Source organism: Electrona antarctica (assembly GCF_951216825.1).
Source record: "Electrona antarctica genome assembly, chromosome: 16".
Lineage (NCBI taxonomy): Eukaryota > Metazoa > Chordata > Actinopteri > Myctophiformes > Myctophidae > Electrona > Electrona antarctica.
Window position 1 is genome coordinate 42,848,517 of NC_136797.1, and position 21,297 is coordinate 42,869,813.

A 21,297-nucleotide genomic window follows, 5' to 3' on the forward strand; every position below is an offset into this window, starting at 1 on the left:
CCACAGGGTTATGCTTTATTAAATGTGTCTGAGGCCTGATATTTTGAAAGGCCAATGCTTTCAGAAGGGTACATTTATCTTTCCAAGTGCATCAAGTATTGGCTGTCCAACTGTGCTCTGCTCCTTATTTCAAGCCAGATTGTAGTGCATGCACTCCTCTAGCGAATGCGATCTTTCTCAACGCCGTTCGTCGAATTGGCATTCAATAAAAATGTAATTTGGTTCAGTGTTCATGTATATGGATGAGGTTTTAATGGAAGATGTTTCTTTGAACTTCAGCTGCTTTGTTTCACCGTGGCAGCTGGAGCTCCTGGACATCTTCTTTCTGTAAAATGTTCTTTTCCAGAGCATGTGGCACATCTTTAACACAACAGATGTCTACCGATGCAGAACAGAGGACAAAACAACACTTACTAATAGATAAGCCATAAAAGAAGACAGATCCTGGAGCATAGCTTTTAGCATCTGTGGAAAGGGTTAGTTATAGCCATGACAACCAGTGAGTCACCTGTTGAATTTGAAACTGCCAATCAATGTATTTTTCCCAGCATCATTTCCCAGATCACACCTCAGAAGCGCGCGCGCGCACACACACACACACGATCTGGTAAACAATGCATCATCACTACAGGGCGACGAGGGCGTAAAGGAGAAATCGATTGGGGCAAAGAATGAGAGATGTGGATTAACTTGGGAATGTATTCATTCATTCTAAACTAAATGGAATGTAAAAATGTGTTTCTGCCAGTCCATTATAAATCCTCATCCTCAAACAGAAAAAAGCCATCGTGTTTTCATGAGGAGCGCAAGGGCACTGTGAAGTTTGTTTAGTTAGACTTTTATCATGCAGCATGCCATTAATGTCCATTTGCTTTGAATGGCAGCTCTGCTCAATTCTACTCCATTTATAAAACATCTTTCCAAGCTATGTGAGCTGAGGTGATACCAAAAAAAGATCTGAATTATTCCGCAGACCCCCACTCATACACTCTCTGGGGAGATGTGCTCATGTTTCAATAATGTCATTTTAAAAGTTCATTGATGGATGTCTGGAAATAGGTAATGCTTTAAACTAGAACCCCACCCCTGAAGTTTGACTCTGACTCTGACTATGTTCTTATTCTCCAGGCAGAAAATATTGAATCACCTAAACCTGGAGGAAAAGCATAGTTTTTGTAGATATAGGGCTATCCTTGTAGACTTTGGGTAAATTGAGAATTTACCCATTTGAAATTGAATGACAGTTTCTATGCTACCATGTCTAAAGGACAGGGCTGGTTATGTGTGATGGATTTTTTTTATGGTGGCAGGATTGTTCTGCAGAAGCGCAGGAAGAGATGTGTGCCCACAGGCCGTCTGTTCAATCTGAAGCCAAGAGGTTGCAGCCATCACAGTGCTGGTCAGGTGTTTGTGCCAGAGGGACAAAACGTTCAAGTTTGCAGCCCAATAATATATTTTAAATTGAGAGAGGCAGAAGCCACCATTTCACTAGCTGTTTCTTTGCTATTCTGGCCCCTTTATTGTTCCAAATGAATTATGAGATGATGGGATCTGGTTCCTTGAAATTGTGTAAAGGTATGACAACTATGAAACTGTCTGCTTGTGCGTTTGTCTGTCACACTTGTGCCATTAGGGCACCCTGTCCAATTCATGCATGTCCCACTGCCAACCTTGCTCTCCACCAATAGCTTAGTGGTTAGAGACGTGCTGGTCTAGGAATTGGAAGGTCACCAGTTTGCCCTCCAGCCTGCCCAGGCTATGTGTCGAAGTGTCCTTTTAGTTTAAGGGTAAGGCCACGACAGACTTTAAGGCTGTCCTGTCTCCACCCTAAGGACAGCACAAATTAGATTAGAACACAGAACAAATTGAATGAGCTGACAACTCCAAACGTGCATTGTGTGTTTCATCCAGCTTTGTCGAGCGTCTACACACAAACTCAATTGGTCCGCGTTCAGGGCACTGCAGGTAATCGTACGGGCTGGAGCAGCAACTCTCAGCAGGGAGTGTTAGGCGGGAGGAGCAGGACCAAGGGCTCCATGTCCTCCCGGCAGGCCCGGTCCTGAGCAATCTGGCGCCCCAAGCAGGATTTTTCGCGGCGCCCCCCCCCCCCCCCCCCCCCCCCCCCCCCCCCACCCTCAAAAAATAAAAAAAGTTTTTTTTTTTTTTTACTCTGTCCCAATAATTTAGGAGACACTGTGGAGGCACTTGGGGGACAGTGGGGACACTGTGGAGGCACTGGGGGGACACTGGGGAGGCTCTGTGGAGGCACTGGCGGGACACTGGCACTGGGGAGACACTGGGGAGGCACTGGGAAGGCACTGGGGGGGCACTGGGGAGGCACTGGGGGGGCACTGGGGGGACACGGTGCAGACAGAGTTGGGACAGAGTAAAAAAAAAAGAAAAAAAAAAGTAAAAAAAAAAAAAAGGGGGGGGGGGGGGGGTTTGTGCCCCTCCCCCATGGCGCTCGAAGCCGTTGCTTCGTCGGCCTGTAGGAAGAACCGGGCCTGCCTCCCGGTGAAAGCTCCTCACTGGTAGGTGAGTCAGTAGGACAGCAATGAGAACACAGAAATGTGTGTGGGACTCTGGGGAGGAATCAATTGACATAACTACTAATTTGGAGGAGAAAATGGGTAAAAAAAGAAGAAGAAAGTGAGCACGCTGAAATCTGAATCTGATCACTGTTTGTATTTGACGGTTTTGACGTTGTTGGCTTGTTTAAAAGAAGGCAAGAAATAAAGCCATGCACCGGCAGTATACCACAGAACAACTGACTCGTTCTTAATACATCATTGGGAGTGACATTACGGTTTATTTATTTAGTTAGTTAGTTTAATATCTTATTTTAGCAGTGTGAGAAACTGTCAAGAATGGGCTGGTTTAATTGTTTTATTTTTAATGAACACCCAAGAGTATTGACAGTGATGATTGTGTTTATTAATTAAAAAGAGGTGGCAAGAAATAGCATTCTTTTTCCACTTGTGATGATGAGACATACAGTACATATACAGTACACAGCAGGTCAGCCAGCTTAACCCATTCAGGCCTGACGTCGAAATTTAAAAAAAAAAAAAAGTTTTCTAAATCATGACAATTTTCGGAAAGATTTGACATTTTAACGATTTTTCAAAAATAGCAGACCTACAAGTTCATAGCGCGCCACTCGGTGGCGCGCTATGAGCTTGTAGATCTGCTATTTTTCAATAGCTAAATTATAACAATGTTTAAAACACCAAGAGGGGTTCCCGCCCCAAAATGGGTTAATGGTTAATGTGGTTAAACGCTAACGTGACATGGATGCGTTCCAGGTCTCAATGGATTAAGCAGACCCTTACGGTAAAGCCTTTACACTCTCACTGTTAAACTAACACTCGTTTTGCAATGACTATTAATTAATACGCATGGTAAACCGTGATGTTAAAGGCTGCCTTGACTGCTTAGTTCATTTCTCATTGTCTGTCCCCACGAGGAAGGTCAGCAGCTAGCACAGCAAACGTTCATGAGGAACACACTTTTCGAGCCCTTTTCAATAGTATTCTGTAAATACGTTTTACTATTTAACAGAAATAGACGATCTACAAGCCCAACACGCACCATGTTGCAATGTGTTGTGAGCTTGTAGATCGTCTATTTTCAGTCGGCAACACTGGCTGCACAAAGTCAAGGGAGGGGGGATGTGGAGAGAGAAAGGAGGACGGAATGACTTGAAGATCAATTCCCATGATGCATTACTTTGCCACATCCCCTATGGCACAGCGGTTTGTTATCTGTCAGGGTCACAGCACCGACTCACATACGTACACAAAGAGGTCGTCAGCTGCCCCCGTGCACAAACTGCAACAGATAGATTTCAAATGGAATCAGAGAGCAATCTCTGCCTCATCCATTCGTATTTGTCTGATTCTGTGTGTGCACTTCCACTGTGAATGATAAGGTGGCAGCGAAGGCAGGCTGTAGAGGCTGGGAATAAATTAAGTTACCTCTTGACGGTTGCAGAAAGACCCACGCTCAGCCTTAAGAGCACTGCTCCCAATCTAAGAGAATACTCTTGTCTTTACAGATTCTCTGGGCCCAGGGAATCTCTAGATATGATATTGCACATAAGATGAAAGGCCCATATCTATGGCCCACAGACTGTATCCATGTACAACCTTTTCGTTTCTCTTCTTTCAATATCCCGGATAAGTTTCCGTAGGCGGTTTTGAAGGAGGAAGGCAGGCAGTGTGTGCTGGGCAGTAAACAAACCTACCCATGTTCTTTGCTATACTGCTGCTGTCTGCATTCAACCCGTTTTCAGCGGGGGATATCAGATGTTATCAAGCTGTTTGGAGCTGGGTTACAGCCACAGTCTTAATCACACATTTAATCATACGGGTGACAACCAACAAGACAGGGATCATTTTACATGTCACAATGATAGAACTCCTAACAGGAAAACATTTGGTGGCCCGGCATAATATATCTGGTATGAAATCAGAGATGGAGAGACACATGGATTAAATGATTAAATGTGGCCTGTGTCGAGGTACCATTGCAAGAGGGTTGGGGGCATCTGTAACTCCTCCTGCTCATTTCCGTTAAGTGCAATCTGTAATGTGTAATCTATAAACACTATAAATCAGCTTTGGAGACCTAATTTAATAAATTAGCCCATTAAATAAACGCAGAATGAAAGAGGGAATGGCTAGCACAAGGCCTCAAGCCCCTTATGAATCTGTCATTGTGTACACAGTTACAATAAAGGGATGCCTCGATCACACTTTTTCCACTCCCGAACCGATACCGATCAACCATCATCAAAACCAAATCGATTACCTTTTATTACTGATTTTCCTACACAACAGTAGGTTATGATAATAACTGACCCATTTATTTTTTACCAACTTGAGCCTACTCACTTCAAATGTGGATAATGGAAAATGGTGCATTGATCAGGATCAGATCTGCACATTGATCAGCTTTTTTGTGTTAATACATGTATCAATAGCAGGTAGGCTATTACAAGTGTAATGCTTTATGGTGTCATCAACAGTTAACAGTCTTGTATTGAGTTGTACTTGAAATGTACTGTAATTCTCCAATTTGTTAATAAGTACTTCAATCAATCAATCAATCAATACGCATTCATTCTGAATATTCACAGTTTTGAAACTAATTTGCCCCAATACAGCAGCTGTGTGTCCCCAGTGGCACTGGGGGGACACTGAGGAGGCACTGGGGGGACACTGGGCAGGCACTGGGGAGGCACTGGGCAGACACTGGGCAGGCACTGGGGAGGCACTGGGGAGACACTGGGGAGGCACTGGGGAGGCACTGGGGAGGCACTGGGCAGACATTGGGCAGACACTGGGGAGTCACTGGGCAGGCACTGGGGAGGCACTGGGAAGACACTGGGGAGGCACTGGGGAGTCACTGGGCAGGCACTGGGGAGGCACTGGGAAGGCACTGGGGAGTCACTGGGCAGGCACTGGGGAGGCACTGGGAAGGCACTGGGGAGTCACTGGGCAGGCACTGGGGAGGCACTGGGAAGACACTGGGGAGGCACTGGGGAGTCACTGGGCAGGCACTGGGGAGGCACTGGGAAGACACTGGGGAGGCACTGTGGAGTCACTGGGCAGGCACTGGGGAGGCACTGGGAAGACACTGGGGAGGCACTGGGGAGGCACTGGGAAGACACTGGGGAGGCACTGGGAAGACACTGGGGAGGCACTGTGGAGTCACTGGGCAGGCACTGGGGAGGCACTGGGAAGACACTGGGGAGGCACTGGGAAGACACTGGGGAGGCACTGTGGAGTCACTGGGCAGGCACTGGGGAGGCACTGGGAAGACACTGGGGAGGCACTGGGGAGTCACTGGGCAGGCACTGGGGAGGCACTGGGAAGACACTGGGGAGGCACTGGGGAGGCACTGGGAAGACACTGGGCAGACATTGGGGAGGCACTGGGGAGGCACTGGGAAGACACTGGGCAGGCACTGGGCAGGCACTGGGGAGGCACTGGGCAGGCACTGGGGAGGCACTGGGCAGGCACTGGGGAGGCACTGGGAAGACACTGGGCAGGCACTGGGGAGGCACTGGGAAGACACTGGGCAGGCACTGGGGAGGCACTGGGAAGACACTGGGCAGGCACTGGGCAGGCACTGGGGAGGCACTGGGCAGGCACTGGGGAGGCACTGGGCAGGCACTGGGTGGGGAGGCACTGGGCAGACATTGGGCAGACATTGGGGAGGCACTGCAGCAGCCTAGTACTGCTGGCTAGTGGCTAGCAGCCTGCAGTGTGCACTATGGCTGCCTCACAACAACACTGATGTGACCACGCTGGTGTGGAGTGCTAGTGTGGAGTACTAGAATAGAGTGCTTGGATCGGAGCGTTTGATCGGTCATTTTAGCTGTAGTCCGATCCTGATCACGTTTTTTGGCTGCTATCGACCCAATATCCGATCACATGATCGGATCGCGGCATCTCTAGTTAAAATATAGAGACATTACCGGATTCAGAACTGCAGGCCAATCCACAAGATCCACACAGAAATGTTATTGTAAAGTAAAACTAGGGGCACTATTAGAGAAAGAGTGGTCAGTAAAAGTTAACGAAGACAAGACTAATTGAAGTGGAAAGCCAGCATAAAGTATGCAGCCAGCCACATTAAAAAGGAGCTCAACCGTCTGGGCACCTAGGCTGCGAAGCCAGCCTGACGGCGTGCCGCGGGTTCGACTCCCGATCCTGACGGCCTTTGCCGCGTGTCTTCCCCCCATCTCTCTCCCCATTTCCTGTCAGTCTACTTTCAACCTATCAATAAAGGCAGAAAAAGCCAAAAGAAATATCTAAAAATAAAGCAATGTAAAGACTTTGTCCACTGTAAATGCCAATGGTGCATTTATATAGTGCCTTTATCCAAGGCTTTACATAGATTGTGCATTATACCACACACACATTCTTACACCAATGGCGGAGGAAACCATGCAAGGCAACAACCTGCACATCGGGAGCAATTAGGGGTTCAGCCTCTTGCTCAAGGACACTTCGACACTAACTCTGGGGGAGCCCAGGTTCGAACTGGGAACCTACCTCACGTTCCCATCCAGCTGTTCTACCAGCCACTCTACCCCTGAGCCACTGCCGCCCCTGTTACGCTGGCGCTAATACTGTATTTGCTGCCAACAAACGCATACAGTAGTATCTATGGCAAAGGAATGGAAATACTGCCCAGGCGGTGGCGTAACCCTCTGGGCACCCGACTGGTAATCCAGTCGCAGTGTGCCGCGGGTTCGACTCCCGAGCCCGACACGGCCTTTACTGCATGTCTTCCCCCATCTCTCTCCCGTTTCCTGTCAGCCTACTGTCTGTCCCTTCAAAAACCAATAAAAGGCGTAAGCCGCAAAAAAATATCTTAAAAAAAAACAAAAGAAAAGAAAAAAAGGAATGGAAATACTGCCACTGTAAGGCGGATAAAACTTCAAGAAATATTGCCCATTGCAGCTGGAGGAGAGTTGATAATGCTCTGTGAATGTGATCTTCACAGTACATTATCAGTTCTCCTCTCCGTGATGAATGGAACTATCAGAACACCTGCGGCTCATGTCGGGATGAAGAAGATGTTGATCTAAATCATTGATGGCTCTCACACAGGAAAATACAGAGTGTTGATTTGTGCACTTTCAGAGTCACAAATGGATGAATTATCACCCAGGATTTTTACTGTGCACAGTGGCTCACACTGTGGTCCCGCAGATTTTAAAAAAGGAACACGTTGCCAACACGGAACACGTTTTGTATTAATGTGACCGACAGAAGGAGATGAGAACAGGAATTATGACTCGCTCCGCTGCTTCGGCTGCTGTAAGGTGGTCACGAACCAGCCATAGAGGGCAAGGATGGGAGACCTGTTCTGTAGTTGGAAAACAATTATAACAATCACACACTGGGAAGGACACAGTGAGGGCAGCCCCACTGTCCCCCAAGACAGACATGTACTGCATAGACAGGCCTTTGTTGATATCTCTCCCTCCCTCTCTCTTTCCACCCTGGTTAAGGAAGATGACCAAACACCCTATAGAGCAGTGATTCTCAACCTGTGGTACTAGTACCACTAGTGGTACCCAGGACCTCCTCTGGTTGTACCTGTTCTGGCCCCACAGTGGTGGAATGAACTTCCCACTGATGTTAGGACAGCAGAGTCACTGCCCATATTTCGCCGCAGGTTGAAAACCCACCTCTTCAGGAAACACTACCCTTCCTCTCTGCCTGACCTACTTGTTGTTAACTAGTTGTACGAACGCTTGTTTTCTATTGTTGTATTGTTTATTGGATCTTGTTTAGTCGATACACTTAATTGTTTTAGCTCATGCTCATTTGATTTAGCTATTTTGTCTCATCTGTTTAAGGAAATAGGTAGCTGATATATTGCACTTTTACCTTAGCGCTAGGTATACTCTTGGTTGCTTGTTTTTGCAGAAAATGCACTAAAGACTTCTGGTGATTAGTAGTTTTTGTTCCCTACCTATGTTGAATACACTTATTGTAAGTCGCTTTGGATAAAAGCGTCTGCTAAATGACTGTAATGTAATGTAATGTAATGTACCAGAAATCTTCCTGAACATGACAAAGGTGGGGGTGTAGGGGGGAGTTTTGTTGTTGGCTTTGTGCCGAGCACTGCCGACGATGCGTTCACGGATCACAACAAACTAAACGGTGGCAACGCAGTGGCTTAATAAAATGGAACTATAAAAGTGTAAGGACAATATTTTGAAAACCACTGCTATAGAGCCTGGGTCTGCATGAGGTTTCTTCCAGTTCAGGGGAGCTTTTCGTATTTTGTTATCATCTCAAAAGTGCTTGCTCAGGGTGAGACAATGCCGGGTCTCTGCTGTATATGTAAAGTGCTTTGAGACAACTAATAAAACACTATACCGAGAGGGAAGAGTGAAATGGAAGAAAATATGTATAAAGGTTGTAAATGTCTGTATGCTTACTCTCCTCCCGGCTCACGTTGTATTGTACAGTATATTGTATATTGTGCTCCTCAATAAACCAAAATAAAATTCAATACAATTCAATTTCCAATTCAATCAAATTGAATTGGAAATTGAATTGACATGTAGAACACATACATTTCCTGTCTGTGACTGAAACCTGATTCTCATCTGAAAGGGAAAGCTGCTCTGAAGGGCTCTTAATTTAAAACTGTTTTTTTTAGGTAAGAGGGGACCCTGCAAGATGTGAGTAATGTATGCTTCAGCAGTGCACGCAATGGAAATTTCATATTGCAAATGGATGCATGCTGATGCAATCCCACATGGACGAGGCTGGGTCACAAAAGTAAGAAGAACAGGAATGGGATCCTCCACCGCCATGGCCATTTACAACACAGACCTATACTTCGCTTTAGAGTTTAGACTAGCCTGAAAATAAATATTACCATAGTACATTATATTTATGAAAACCACTGATGCGTTGCATCTCAACATTGAAAGACAGACGTCATCAGCAGCAGGCTTGACAACATTCACTCTGGCGTCCTGAGACTATACACAACATCATCATAGCAGAAAAACAAAAGTCTGCATGCGTATTGCTTATTGTTTCGTGCATGGACTACTTCAAGACGATTCTTACCTTGCTGTCTCGCAAGCTATAGAATATAGCCTGTGATGTGGACAAAGTGCTATGACCAGATCCACATGATAGATGAACAAACGATTTTAGTTTGAGCACAGAGGTAACCGGTTCAAACTAACTCAGACACTATGGTCACATTGTTGAGGGGCGGTAGCCCCTCCAATGCACAGCGTTGTGTGTGTGTTTGTACGACTGTGATTTTTAGATAGATACATTTCTGCCATACCTGATTTGAATATGGAGCTTTGAAGGGCGTGCATGCGTGCGTGGGGCACGTGTGCAAGTCTAGAATAATTGCACATAATTAAAAGTATAATCTGTTCAATTTGAACTGAGCATGCCGAGTGACTGCTTGTGAGGTTGGTGTACTAATTGGGTATCCTACTGAGCTGATTGATACAGTATATTAAATGGTTCATTGATACAAATCAATCACTTTTTGGTGTATATGAGTTATACTTGCTTATATTTAGAGGGCTGGAAGGCATTTATCATAATAAGTTAGGGTCATGAATGATGAAGCATATGAAGTCTGAGGAATACATGAAGTCACGTTGTCTGACACCGTCTTTTTGAATGGTGCCTCCGCTCCATTACGGAGCTTTGTGTGTCACTATGTATGTATGTCTACGCGTCCCAGCACGGATGAGCAAGGAAAGCTGCAACACGATAACGATAATTTCTCGACTGTACCCGGGAAGGCTCGCCGGAACAGGCCCGGCCCCCTGGTCCGGATGTTCCGGGGACCCCCCGGGGACCCCCACATGGTGGTAACTCTGTCATTTCTCGACCGTTTCGGACGCGGGAAAGATCGCCGGAACCAGGCCGGCCCCCTGGGTGCGTTCCTGGGGGATGCACATGCAGATTAGACACACCAACGGACCGACATGCGGAAACAACGGTCGCACATGCGCTGCTCCCGTGCTTGCTGTTAGGGTTAGGTTAGGGTTTGAGGTAGGTTGTCGGTCTATTGACAGTTGGACCAATAATATGTCTAAACTAAAGCCTGTACCCATTCCTGGGGGTCTGGATGTTGTGGGGACTGCCCGGGGACCCCCCGGGGACCCCCACACAGTACAGTTGCACCGCTCACTTCACACAGGTGTGATTTTCTAATGCACATACATTTCATTGGAGCCTCCATTTTATTTCCAGTGTTGTCCTGCTCCAAGGGGAGGCTGAACTCTCTCCATTGGAATCCACTCATGTCTGTGTTCTAGTCCTAACGTCATCTGAGACAAATCTTCTCGTATGGGGTCCCTGGCACAAAACCCTTTCAGATGGGGATCTGCTGCAGCCAAATACATATTGATTTGGTGGTCTTTGACAAAAGTTTGAGAACCACTGATATAGTTGGTATTATATCTAACAGTATATTTGTTGACAGTAGTGTGTCATCCTTATAGAGCCCTACCAGGGCCCAGGAAATGATTCTCCGTTAATTTTCCTCATAGACATTTCAAAAAGTATTTATTTAAAGACGTTTACGCCGCGGACAAAGCCAACTCTTGTCGTGACAAATCATGACAACAAACACAACAGAAATCATGACAACAAATAATTAGAAAGAAGAAAAAAACGGCAGGTTACAACACTTTTTTTGTTGTTTTTCTTCTTTGTAATTATTTGTTTGGTCCAAAATATTGTGTTTGTCATGAGTTGTCGAGTTGGCTTTGTCCGCGGCGTAACCGTCTTTAAATAAATACTTTTTGAAATGTCTATGGGAAAAATGCATTGGGAATCATTTCCTGGGCCTGGCGTCGTCATGAAAGGGGACGGGACTGCGACGCAATTTAGCAAAATGGTTTTGTGCTTTGTGGTTTTGTGCTTTCTTGTAATGGTGGCTCTTTTGTAGTGGAAATCACAGCGTAATGAGGGGTAGAACATAAAGCGTCTCTGCATTTACGAAACACATGCACTTTCTTCAGTCCAAGAAGCAAGAAGCTACTGATATATGTATATTTAATTAGGTGTCAGTTCACTCCCTGAACACACGCATCTTTAGCTCCTGAAGCTTTAAATGGCAAAAACAGCCACAGTATGTATTACTGGCTGACTAATCAGCTAAGACAATTAACGATATATCTATTAAAGTTTTCAAACACAACATTCAGTTGAAATTGCATTACAATAATTTCAGCAGCACAGAACATTAAAGTTTGATGTATGCCTTTGCTGCCTGTTGCATGTGTAGGCTACACAGTAAAATCTGGAGTGTTACTTTGAAAGGGTAAAAATGGCACTAAATTAACTCCAGATTTGATATTATACTTATACGCCTCCATTCAGTGGTTGCAATAAAGGAGAATGAGATCTATTAGTCATTTAGTGGCAGTAATGCAAGGTTAAGGATTCTTTCAATTAGTGTATTCTCTGTATCGTCATGTATATGTGTTGGTGTGTATATGGGGACGTGTGCAACTGTGCATGAGCGTGCATCTGTATTATGCTTCAAGATTTAACAGAATGATTCATGAGGTCGCAGAGGCAAAGAGACTTTTGTTCTCAAGTCTCAACATAATTTCACCAACACAGCTGCCAAATAAGAACATCAAATGTTTGTTGCTAAATGCCAAGGCAATTACTTCATTGTTGTCTCCACCAGGCCGAAGGCATGGGGAGAGAGTATGTTTTGCACTCCGTCCGTCCGTTTGTGTGTGTGTGTGTGTGTCCGTCCTTCCGTCCTTCCGTCCGTCTGTGAACAGCTAATCTCCGGCACCGTTAACCTGGTCGATGCCAAACTTTGCACACACACTCCCTGGATGCCAACGATGAACCTCTGCCCCACATTTTCCAGAACGGCCTGTTATAGCGCCACCATGAGGCAGCTTTTCACATTTTTTACCTAAAACTGCACCGATCTGTGTGAAACGTTGCATGCACACTCCCTAGAGGCCAAGGACAAATCTTTGACCTGCATTTTCCGCATCTGCCTTTTATAGCGCCACCAGGAGGCCGACTTTTGTAAAACACATTTTTTGATATTACTCCTCCAGATTCTGTCCAAAAATCTCACAAATCGTTACACAGTATCTCTATGATCATGTGCTCAAGTCGGATCTGTCCGATATTTCATATTCCATCCTAATTGGCTATAATTGGCTTTCACAGTTTGAACAAAAGCCTCAAATCATGAACGCAGCATGCAATTTATGTGAAATCTTTCACACATTTTCTTACTAGGCTGAGGAACCCTTTTCACATTGGCCTGTTATAGTGCCACCAACAGGTTGATTTTTGCAAAACACATTTTTGGAACAAAATGCCTCAAATCATCCAATTGCCATTAAACCCTTTTCACATTGGCCTATTATAGTGCCACCAGGCACTCTGCATTTCCTCAACAAAATGAAGAAAACCTGTTTATATTACTCCTAAACATTTTGCCAAACATCTCACACAGTCCTATCCTCCTGGTGGAGACCTGTGCCCAGAAGGGCACTTTTTCTAGTTTACCATGTAACTTGCTATTTTTGTCTCCACCAGGCCGAAGGCATGGGGAGAGAGTATGTTTTGCACTCCGTCCGTCCGTCCGTGTGTCCGTGTGTCCGTCCGTCCGTCCGTCTGTGAACAGCTAATCTCCGGCACCGTTAACCCGGTCGATGCCAAATTTTGCACACACAAAATTTCCAGAATGGCTTGTTATAGCGCCACCAGGAGGCCGCTCTGTGCAAAACAAGTTTTTGGACAGTACACCTACATATTTTGTCCAAACATCATGCAAATTGGTACACAGTCTCTCTAGAGCCATTCAACGAAACGGGTCTTTCAGATTTCTCAGACTCCATCCTGATTGGCTAAGATTGGCTTCCAAAGTTAGCAGGAGTGCTCGGTTTCAAACAAAATGCTGCAAATCATGAACACATCATGTGATTTCCGTGAAATTGTGCACGCACATTCCCACTAGGCAGAGGAAGAAATGCCCCATGAACATTTTCAACTCAGCCTCATGGTGGCGCTATAACTGGCCGAAAAGTGTTTTTACCTCTAACTGCACGGATCTGTGAATAACTTTGTATGCCAACTCCCTAGAGGCCAAGGAAAAACCTTTGCCTGGAATGTTTCACATCTGCTCTTTATAGCGCCACCAGGAGGCCGACATATGTAAAACACATTTTCTAATATTACTCCTTCAGATTGTATCCAAATTTCACGCAAATCGGTACACATGCTCTCCATAGTCATGTGATCAAGACGGGTTTGTTTGATTTCTCATAATCCACCCTCATTGGCTACGATTGGCTCCTAAACTTTTCAGGAGTAGCCCGCTTTGTACAAATCGCCACAACTACTCAACGCAGCGTCCGATTGTGGTGAAACTGTGCATGCATATTCCCACTAGGCTTTGGAAGAAATGCCACTTGACCGTTTTCAAATCAGCCTCATGGTGGCGCTACAACAGGCCAAGCCGCGACACACACACACACACACACACACACACACACACACACACACACACACACACACACACACACACATTTATATTGCTCCTAAACATTTTGCCAAACATCACACACACACACACTCCTATCCTCCTGGTGGAGACCTGTGCCCAGAAGGGCACTTTTTCTAGTTTGTATATATTTTAGGCTGTTGTTAACTTAACATTGGAGATGACAGGTGTTGAATTTGTATCCTGTCCTTGCCAGTTGTGTCCAATTATTTTACAGGAGTCAATAAATAAATAAAATCCCCCAAATCTCCCCCAAAAGTCGCCAAAGAAAAACGTTGGCTTTGTAAGGTTCTACAAACACGTATATAAACATGTATATATCAACATTTCCAGTTGCGGATGTCGAAAGTCAATTGCAATGTAAAATATGTCAAACTGGTCACCAAAGAAAACGTTGGCATTATGTTGATTGATCTTATATGGCTCTGGAAGAGATTACTTTGTTACAGACTTGGCACAATCATACTGTATGGCTCTACACAGTAAAATCGGGAGATTTACTGTAACTTAGAAAATGGACCAGGGTTATTGGCATTCTAGATTTCATTGTGCATACAGTAATACCTCCATCTTGACATTGCCAACCCTCTTATCCTTACCATCCGCTGTGTTTGGGCAGACCCAGCTGGGCGTCCTTAAGGGGGTCCCATGCAGCTAATGATTGGTCACCATTCAAGTAAATACAGCTAGAGAATACCCAATCTAATCGAGTGGGCAGCTGTGGCCTAATGAATATCAAAATGGGGGTCCTTGAAATTGAAAGGGTTGAGTATCAAAATTTGGGCAGCCTTGTTTATGATCTTCGGTTTCAAATCCGATGGTTGAAGGCCCCTAGTCTTGATTTATTTTAATGGAGCATATCAATGATATCATGATTCTGAACAATTTCTTTTACCAAAACCAACGCAGTTCAACTGTGTCATTAAATTGTTTGACTATTAATAATTTGATGAATTGATTGATTAGTTGATTGATTGATTTAATACTTTATAAAACAGTTTGCAAAAAAAAGCACAAAAGAGCAGGCCTACAGTTTAATACACATGCTAAAAGGATTGAATCCAAGAAAGCACTATGGCTTGTTTTCATTGGGATTCTGTAGTTGAGGCATGTGCTCACTGTTAGCTTATATGAGTCACTGTGAGGTCCCTACGTAAAAGAAGATTGATCCTACACACACAGTCATGAACTTGTGTGTGGGATGATCTGGAATCACTCTCTTTAAACATTTGGATTTTCCCATTCTCCTATGCACCTGTTGTTAAGATAGTGATACAGTACTTAAGGTGTGCATTGTGCAATGCATCCGCCTTCAGTTAAACTGTGAGTCTGTGAGGTGCCTGACTTGTACATTCTGCTATTATGCTTCCATGGGGTGGGCAGAAAATGTGCTTATGGTGGGCGAGAATACACCCCTGCAAGTGCATTTTTATGCATTGAATGCGGTTGAAATCCATTATCTATAATAATGCCCAATGAGCCTGAACATTTTCTTTTCTAATATAAGCATAATGACTGACAGATTTAATCACTTTGGGGTCATTGGTCTTAACCCTAAATAGCCCTTGATGTGTGAATGTCCACAATCTGCACATATTGAACAACATACTCAATTTAGCTACTCAGTCGCACTGTGTTTTGCTTGCCGACAAGAACTTGTAGATCTTGTAGATCTTCTATTTTCAGCACCACCATTAGACTAAGTAAATTGTGGTTAAAGTTATTTACACCTACTCATTTCACAGGTGTGGGTGTTGACCTTGGCTTTTGTGTTCTCCAGGTGTTTTTTGAAGGAGAGTGTCCTGTCCAGTGTAACTCCAAGTTACATGGGGTGGGTATGGTTGGAGAGTTTGTGACCATCCCAAGTGACGCTCAGTTATTTTTTCGTGTCTCGGTTCCTCAGGTGGAAGCTGCATAGTTGGGTTTTTGATGGGTTGGGTTTCAGGTGGTTGTATTGTAGTATCTTGACATTTCTTGGAGGGCACTTTCAAGGACAGACTCAATCTTCTGGAAGTCTGCTTGTTGGGTGGTAATGCAGAGGTCGTCGGCGTAGATGAAACGCTGGCATTCTGTGGGTAGTGGCTGGTCGTTTGTGTAGATATTGAAAAGGAGGTGTTGGAGTAGCAGCCTCTCATAGAGCTTGTAGGTGATGCAGAGGAGGGAAATGGGTCGGTAGCTCTTTAGGGATGATGGGTCTTTGCCAGGTTTGGGGATTGTAACCACTTTGGGTTTGGCCTTTCTCCAGACAGAAGGGATGGTTTTCTGTGCCATGCATGTGTTCAGAATCCCCACGAGCCAGGTCTTTGCGTTAGGTCCCAGGTGCTGTATCATTTCTGCCAGTATGTCATCAATCCAACACTGTTTTTTGTTAATCATCGAATGAAATGTGGGAGGTCGGCAAGAGAAAGTTTAAAAAATGATAGCAAACTTGAAAAAGTGCCACTCGGGGCACAGGTCGGTCTCCACTAGCCTGGTTAATAAACCAGACCGAATCAGCCGTTGGCAAAAAAAAATTGCCTACCAGCGGATTACGGTCTGGCGAGGCTCAGTAGCACGCCTCTTTCCTACAACCGAGAACAGGTCGGACCAATCGGGACACGGTATGCAATATGGGCGGGCTTTGGTACAGTGACGTTCAATGCTTGAGACTTTTGACTGACAGTAGCTCTGACCAATTGCGTCAAAGAGAAAATGTTTGAACCCGCCCCCCGGGAAATGAAATCCAAGTGGAGCCAGCCCAGACTAATATACCGCGACAGTGTTGTGTGATATTAGTCTGGCTTATTAGCCAGGCTAGGTCTCCACCAGGGCAGGTCAAGTTATGGCCTCCTGGTGGCGCTATTATAGGCCAATGTGAAAAGGGTGCCATTTCTTCTTACGCCTTGGATGGCAATTGGATGATTTGAGGCATTTTGTTCCAAAAATGTGTTTTGCAAAAATCCACCTGTTGGTGGTGCTATAACAGGCCAATGTGAAAAGGGTGGGATATATTCCTCAGCCTAGTAGGAAAGTCTGTGAAAGATTTCACGTAAATTGCACGCTGCGTTCATGATTTGAGGCTTTTTGTTCAAAATGGGCAAATCCTGCAAACTTTGAAAGCCAATGTTAGCCAATTAGGATGGAATAAGAAATATGGGACAGATCCGTCTTGAACACATGAATATAGAGATGGTGTGTAACGATTTGCGGGATTTTTGGACACAATCTGGAGGAGTAATATAAAAAAAAATGTTTTTCAAAAGTCGGCCTCCTGGTGGCGCTATAACAGGCCGTTCTGGAAAATTTGGGGCAGAGGTTCATCGTTGGCATCCAGGGAGTGTGTGTGCAAAATTTGGCATGGACCGGGTTAATGTTGCCGGAGATTAGCTGTTAACAAACTGACGGACACACTCACACACGGACGGAGTGCAAAACATACTCTCTCCCCATGCCTTTGGCCTGGTGGAGACAATTATTTCCCTTCAAAAAACTATTCATAGCCTATAGTTGATGATTAATCATTAGCTACAGCCTACAGGTTGATGTCTTTACTTTCCAAATAACCATTCATTGCAGTGTGTAGTAGGCTATGCTTTACTTAATTAGGCTACTCATGAGAGTCATGACAAAAACAGTTAAAATATATAATTTCTTCGGGGGATTTCGGCATTTCGCACGGGGGAAAAAAACGCTCCTGGATTTTACGGTCTGAAATCCCTCCTCCTCCCTCCCTCCCTCCCTCCCTCCCTCCCAGCTACAAGAGAAGTTGCCGCTCTCTCTCACACCGTTCAGCCAGCCAGTGATCTCCTCTGTATTCTTGCTGCTTGCTTGCTGGGTGGACGACACGAGCCTTTTACCCATGTAGGCTAGGCACGAGATACAAAGCTCGGATTTATACTCGCGGGATACTACTACACACGGCTACTTGATGGAGACGCGCGTAATAAGTGTTTCCACTGACTGCAATGTGCTTCAAGACGGATTATAGGCTACAGACCTTGCAGTATATGTAATGAGGGAATTTCTTTATTTTCTTTCTTTTTAGAAGAAACTGAACTACTCTAAAAATCAGACGTTTTTGCCAATATGCAACGGTGAGATAGAGTTTTTCTTTTCGTTTTTAAATAATTGATTATTATTTATTTATTTGTTTGTTCATTTATTTATTAACTGCAAATGAGAACAAATTGGACTGGTTTGAGAAGGCGGCGGTTGAACGTGTTCTCTCGGTCCACCAGGACAGGAGCATCCTGCCTGCCTGCGGTGGGCTGCCTATCCTAGTATGGACGATAAGATTCCTCTCATGTTCCAGAAGTGCGGGAGTGCGCGGCGGCGCGTGTGGATTATTTACCCGGAGATGCTGCTGCTGCTGTTGTCCACGTTTTGTTTGGTTCCTCTGGCAAGAGCGGCACCCTCTCTCACGACCGAACAGATGGACATGGGGGTGGTAAGTGTTGTTATACGTATCCCCTTGTCTTTTTCCATTTTAAAATGGTTTGTTGCAGGTTTGTTGTCTTGTTGCACACCCGGCCGGCGCAATTAAGGGAACGCTTTGACTTAATGATTTGACACGTGAAGAGTGTGACTGACAGCTGTGGCGACACATGGAAACGCAAGAGTGCACGAGTGCTTTTGCTTTTTTGATGAATTGAACAAGGTGGACCCTCTTGTAAACAAGTGTAATGCTTAATTGGGTCGTCCACTCACAGTTAACAGTCTTTGTATTGAGTTTGTGCTTGAAATGTACTGTAATTCTGCAAACTGTTAATAAATATTTCAATCAATCAATCAATCAATCTTTTCAGAATACACAACAAGAATTGCTCTGTTTTTACTCAACAAGTGGCCTACATAGTACATACACCTCACGTGAATTTGCCTTTACGCCGTAGCCTGCACTGTCACAACATGGATGTGACCGTGCGCATATAGTAACGCTGCTCATACAGAACTGCATGGGACTTTGGACAATAGCAGGCTGTCCAGACAGAGGTCTTTTACCCTGTGTAGGGGCTCAAGACAAGTCACGCCTCTATGTGAATGAATGGAATGGTCTGCCACAGAGCATGATATCTGATGCCAATTCAATTCAAACTATGGCTATTTAAACCGAGTGTACGATATGCTAGTGCACTGATTCTCATATTCTTCTTTTCAAGGACCCACAGTTTGATATGCATTTATGTATGGTACGCCACGACGGACCCCATTTGATATTATTCGACACTGCGAAAGCCTTATATAGTGCTCATTAGCTGAGCTCTGAGACTGAGAGACAGTGTACAAAACTAGGAGCCAGGTAGGCTACCGCCCCAATGACCCCTGGCTGGGGGGTCCCCAGACCGCATTGAGAACCAGCTGTGTGCTAGAGTATAATTATGTATCTGAACAAATCCATGCCTCTTGTGAGATGTGGGATGCATGTGAATTGTGAACAGAGGGATGACAGAAAGTGGGGCTCTTGCCATTGAAATTAAATGTCTATTGTTCATAAAATGGGTTAATATGGTAGGTTAATATTACTCCACATAAATAGGCTACTCTGCGCTCAAATTGTATTATCCAGGGGGTTTATGTAGCTAAATAGGCCAAAGTTTTTTTTTTACAACCAGCGGATGAATCATTTGTGGGGGCTGCTTGGGGAAGCAGAGAAAGGGAAACACTGATTGGGAAATTCTGTATATATATTATATGAGGCCAATAATATTGTGCTATACAGACAGTCTCTAGTCTATAGGATGTATTGTATTCCCATTTCCCTCATAGCCTACTACTCCAATGACAACAGAAACAAAGTCCAAGTTAGGCTGTACAGTGTCAATCTGAGAACCCATCGGCAAATAAAGGAGAAACAGCACCCTCTTTTCCTTTTGAATTTGACTGAGTCAACAGTCTGTCTCGAGAGACTATAGTACAGTATGAAGTAGTACACGCGCACGCACGCATGCGTGCACACACATGCACACACACACACGCACGCATACACACACACACACACACACACACACACACACACACACACACACACACACACACACACACACACACACACACACACACACACACACACACACACACACACACACACACACACACAATGGAGACAGACAAATCAATCACACACACATCGGTCTCAATCTACAGCTCACTCTGCCCCCATTCTCTCTTCCCAGTTGCTTTGGTTTAATTTGTTTCTTTAAAGGACCACTTCACCACTTTTCAACATCACTTCATATAATTGGTCCTCACTAATGATAAAATACCACTTTTTTTTCCTACTCAGTCTGTGTCTCATAGGAGGGCTGTGGGCAGTTCAGAAACCCGTCCACCTCATATCATCATCATATCGTCCTCACATCATAGGCAAATTGTTTTTTTAAACAAAATATTTAGATTTGTATTATCCTGAGAACGATAGCTTTCATTTCACATTGCAACTTTTCAGGAATAGAAAGCCTGCAGTTTCTATTAGCTTGGATTCCCCATCGATGATGTCACTGGTGGATGGGTTTCTGAACTGCCCACAGCCCTCCTATGAGACACAGACCGAGTAGAAAAAAAATGGTGGCATTTTATCATCATGAACATTAGTGAGGACCAATTATATGAAGGTAGGTTGAAAAGCGGTGAAGTGGTCCTTTAATGCACTGTATACAATTAAAGTTTCTTGAAGTGAATTACTAAGTGAGCTTCTTGTTTAGTTTTGTCTTGTGTTAGCCTACTTCACCTTTCCTTTATCAAAACGTTGATTAGTCCCTGAGTCCATATTGTGATTGATCCAGCACGAATTGAAACACACAGACCTTATATCGTAGACCACTAGACCATAAATCTTCGGCGTTTAGTTGCGTGCGTGCGTGCGTGCGTGCGTGCGTGCGTGCGTGCGTGCGACACACTACTGGGCAGGCTCAGGTGTGTAGCAGCTCTTAAGTCCGTCTGAGTCCCTCAGATGGACAGACTGACAGACGAGCACCACTCTCACATCCCTGCTGAGTATTTGTTTTTAAGCAAGCCCACTTTCACCAAGGGGGAATTGCTGTCAGCGCTGGAGAGCAGCTGGACGTTCTGTGCTCTGGTGGGGGTTAGAGGAGGCTATCCCATCTCAGCAGAACCTGGCTATTACTCCCATTACACTGCACATTTGGTCCATCGAAACAGACACTTAACCACCAACATATCAGAGGTTCCCGATCGCTTGCACTGCTGCTTTCCAGGCGAGATAATGTCAGAGAGAGATTGCGCTGCATTTGT

At 44.9% G+C, this 21,297-nt stretch overlaps 1 protein-coding gene across 1 annotated transcript in view; it reads left to right on the forward strand.

Annotated features, from left to right (window-relative positions):
* Window positions 1-17,975: 17,975 nt before the first annotated feature.
* LOC306940151 (matrix metalloproteinase-17-like) overlaps window positions 17,976-21,297 on the forward strand; it is a 109,197-nt gene continuing 105,875 nt past the window's right edge. Inside the window, exon 1 of the mRNA XM_079525154.1 lies at window positions 17,976-18,493. Coding sequence (XP_079381280.1) covers window positions 18,329-18,493 — 165 coding nt within the window. The 5' untranslated portion in view covers window positions 17,976-18,328. The remainder of the gene's footprint in view (window positions 18,494-21,297) is intronic.